This window comes from Perkinsus marinus (assembly GCF_000006405.1).
Source record: "Perkinsus marinus ATCC 50983 genomic scaffold scf_1104296964984, whole genome shotgun sequence".
Classification (NCBI taxonomy): domain Eukaryota; phylum Perkinsozoa; order Perkinsida; family Perkinsidae; genus Perkinsus; species Perkinsus marinus.
The window spans coordinates 205009-208466 of NW_003204474.1; the positions used below are offsets into that span (position 1 = coordinate 205009).

Genomic DNA, 3458 nt, shown 5'->3' on the forward strand with positions numbered 1-3458 from the left:
CTTGTTGGCATGCAGTAACTGTTTGGTCTCCATTTGATGTGACCAAAGAAGCCGGGAATGTCACGGCACCATTTTCATCTTTCCACTTTACCATAGTGCGAGTGGACGGCTCCGTGCTCAAATTGCAGCCTCATAATAGCGATGAGCATCCTACACTGCTGCAGGGGTACAACAACTTGCCATACCATTGCCCACTAGGGAGTGGATAGTTTCGTGGCTTTAGATAGAAAATCAATTTTGGACAACATTCATCGTTATCAATGCTCACTTCTTTTCTTTATTGTCGCGCGTGGTGTTGAGCACTAGGTGGTCTCCTCACTGGGCAAAACAAGATTGGTGAGCTTCCCAATCGGGAATTCCAAATATAGCACAACAAAACCACTCCGAGAATGTTCATTGTACGTTCCGAGAAAGATTAGATTTAAAAAGTCAAACTTTCTTCGCCTGGTGGAACTCTAGCAGCCCGAGGCTGCCAGCCCCACTGAATCGGACCCACTGTGATAACCCTGCTGGGGTCACCCCAACGAGCAGTTCAAGTTGAGCTGCGTCCTGGGACTGAGTCCCACGGCGTAGGACCCACGCAAGTAAACACGCACCATGGTACACATCATCGAGACCCAGACCCAGGCTCTTGCCGCATCATCAGCTGTTCCGCAACCCTCTCACTCAAAAGCCCGACTAGGATTGGGTACCATAAAAACCCAGCTCGCAGCAAGCAGACAGCGAGAAACCAATCTCTGAATTCATCAGTATCGCGAAGTAGAAACTGGTGGCGATGTATCCGTTTCACGCGATGGCACACTTCCCCGCCATGTCCTGGGCAGGCAAATATCGCATACTACGTCGTATACTGAATACAAAGTATTTTTGTTCAAGTTACCATCGTTTGTGAGCTCAGACATCGATGGCTCCCTAATTCGGAACAAGCTATCCAGTATGCTGGACTTGGGAGTCAGCTCATTGAGTCAACTTTGTAGGAAGCATGCCCTGTAAGATGTAAGATGCTGCTGCATTATCGTCGCTGTTCCCATCCCCCGTAGAACACGAGATATCTCTCTAGGCTTAAGGATTCCCGCAACTGAGCTTATGATGAAGATACCCTTCGTCGGCTAAGTATGAAGAGGCCTTGGAAGGCATTCAATTATATCCAGTATAGTGTTATCTCAATAGGCAAATAACGAAGAGGTTTGTTGTCTTGTGATGAATACCGATCGGCAGCCAAACTAAGTTGAGTCGCCACTTGATCACTATAATCCAAGTTGGAAGTATCAAGTGATCTCAAAATGCTTCCTCAAATCCCTCGTTGTGGAAGTCATCCAATGTGATGAAAATGCCTGATGATCTCAATACTCATTCAGCTTCATGAATACTGCAACTGCACGGGCCAAAATTGGCGTACCCTGTGTGGTTCATGGGTTGGCATTACCCTGGAAGCAGCAGGTGCGACCAATACGAAATTCGTCCAATTCTCATGCAGTGCAGATTCCGCCAAATTTGGCGGAAACTTCCGACCATGCAACAGAAATTAGGCAAAATTAGAGTTTATAAACCATATTTCCGCATGCTGTCCGATCCTTTGCCTACCAACATACTGCCTAGCTCAAATGTCCAACCACTTTGCAATCCGTTTGGTGTCTTCTTGGCGAAATCTGGTCTGCCGGAACCTGTATCCGCGGCGTGGAGTAATCCGAGTAGCGAAACCTGTCACAGCCGATTCTTGCATCATTAATGCATCATTATAATCGCGCACGCCATTGGCATCGATTCCTCTAAACGTTTCGCCCAAGACTCGTACATGTCGTGTACAGGATGGCCATGGACGAAGTTAGAACCGTTTATCGAGGGGAGGAGTTGAAGGCATACGTTACTGTTACAGTAGTTGTTGCTTCTACTATGAGCGAATCTGCCGGCTTGAGTGGTTCGGCATCTTCAGAATCTGTTACCAGTCCGGAGGTACTCCCTCCCACTTCAAATGAAGGCCCCTCAGTGTCTTTCCTGCTTCCAAACGAGGATGCAACTATCAAGCTCGGCCAGCAGATAGCGAGTGTCTTGCGGCCGGGCCTAACGGTCCTACTGAAGGGGAATTTGGGCGCCGGCAAGACATGCTTGGCTCGAGCCTTGATGCGGCACATAACGCAAAAGACAACGCTGGAGGTACCAAGCCCGAGTTATCTGATCAGCTTCACATACATTGTTGAGGACGAATATGGGTTATTGGAGAAGGGCTCAAAGGTAGTAGTAGGAGCAGTAGCAGGTGATAGAAGGCGCATATGAAATGTTATCGATTCCCATAACTCATCAACATTAGAGTTACTCCGGTCATGCTGCCCCAATCGGATGGTACTGAGGCATATCTTGGGGCTGTGGCATAGCCGCCCCGGTCGTAGAATTGTATTCTACCAAGGCATATCTTGGGGCGGTGGCATAGCCGCCCCGGGCGTAGAAATTGGTTGTAATAAGGCGTGGCATATCGGCCCCAACAGAGAACTTGATTGTACTGAGGCATATCCTGGAGCGGCGGCATGGCCGCCCCGAAGATAAATTGGTTGTACCGAGGCATATCTTGGGGCTGTGGCATAGCCGCCCCGTAAAACGTGAATGGCGCTACTTGGAGCGCTCCTGATATGCCTTCAATTCATGAGCATTGTAATGGTAGTTTTGTAGGTGCACCATTTGGACCCCTACCGACTGGCCTCGGGGAAGGTGGCTGCCTTGTTCGACTTTGACACGGCCTTTCGTGAGGACATTACTATTATTGAGTGGCCAGAGAGGCTTGGTACTAGGGGGAGGGATCAGGGTTGGATACTAGGATAGTGATTTAGGCTCTAATGTCACTCCGCCGAGCAGCTCGTCACTGGTGGTATACTTCAGCGGAGTGGGCCCGCAGGCAGTGGGGCGACACGTCACGCTCAGCTGCAGTGGTCAGGCTGAGTATTGGTCCTCGGTGCTCAAGGCGTGGCCGCCGAAGATCCGTGTGGGGAAGCCTCGTCCAGCTAATGCAGAGGAAGGAACCGATAAGGTACTGAGGCGGGAGGAGATCAGGTGACGATGTAAAGTGAACGGCCTTGTGCAGAAATCTTGTGAATCTGCTTCGGTTCGCCGTGCGAGGTGCCTGGGTTACGCTCGAGGGGAAGACATCAGTACGATGTGAGGGACCCTATGTTCCTCGGGTATAGCAATGAGTGTCGATTGTGAATGACAAAATTCTGATGATTTAACGTAGCCTGGAGGTCTCGCCTCAGCCTCAATGCAAGGAATAATGTGCAGGCATAAGGCGTGTATCGTGGACGTGATGCTGTTGAAATTCGGCACTACAGTTTTCTATTACTAAATACATGACATATGATGAAAAAATGAAAGGAAATTAGTCGATTTTCTGATGACACAGCTGAATGAAGTACTCACGAGGACGGTTTCTCGTGGCGACTGAATTATGCGAGTTGACATGGGGAGCATCC

The 3458-nt window shown here is 49.4% G+C and overlaps 2 protein-coding genes across 2 annotated transcripts; both read left to right on the forward strand.

Moving 5' to 3' along the window:
* Positions 1-1987: 1987 nt before the first annotated feature.
* Positions 1988-2776, forward strand: Pmar_PMAR004880 (conserved hypothetical protein; the record flags this gene model as incomplete). Its single annotated transcript, XM_002769751.1, has 2 exons — positions 1988-2232; positions 2665-2776. Coding segments are annotated over 2 exons (357 nt in total), but the record flags the coding sequence as incomplete, so codon positions are not given.
* Positions 2777-2822: 46 nt separating this feature from the next.
* Positions 2823-3042, forward strand: Pmar_PMAR004881 (hypothetical protein; the record flags this gene model as incomplete). The annotated part of the gene is made up of 1 exon (XM_002769752.1): positions 2823-3042. A coding segment is annotated over one exon (220 nt), but the record flags the coding sequence as incomplete, so codon positions are not given.
* Between the last annotated feature and the right edge of the window lie 416 nt (positions 3043-3458).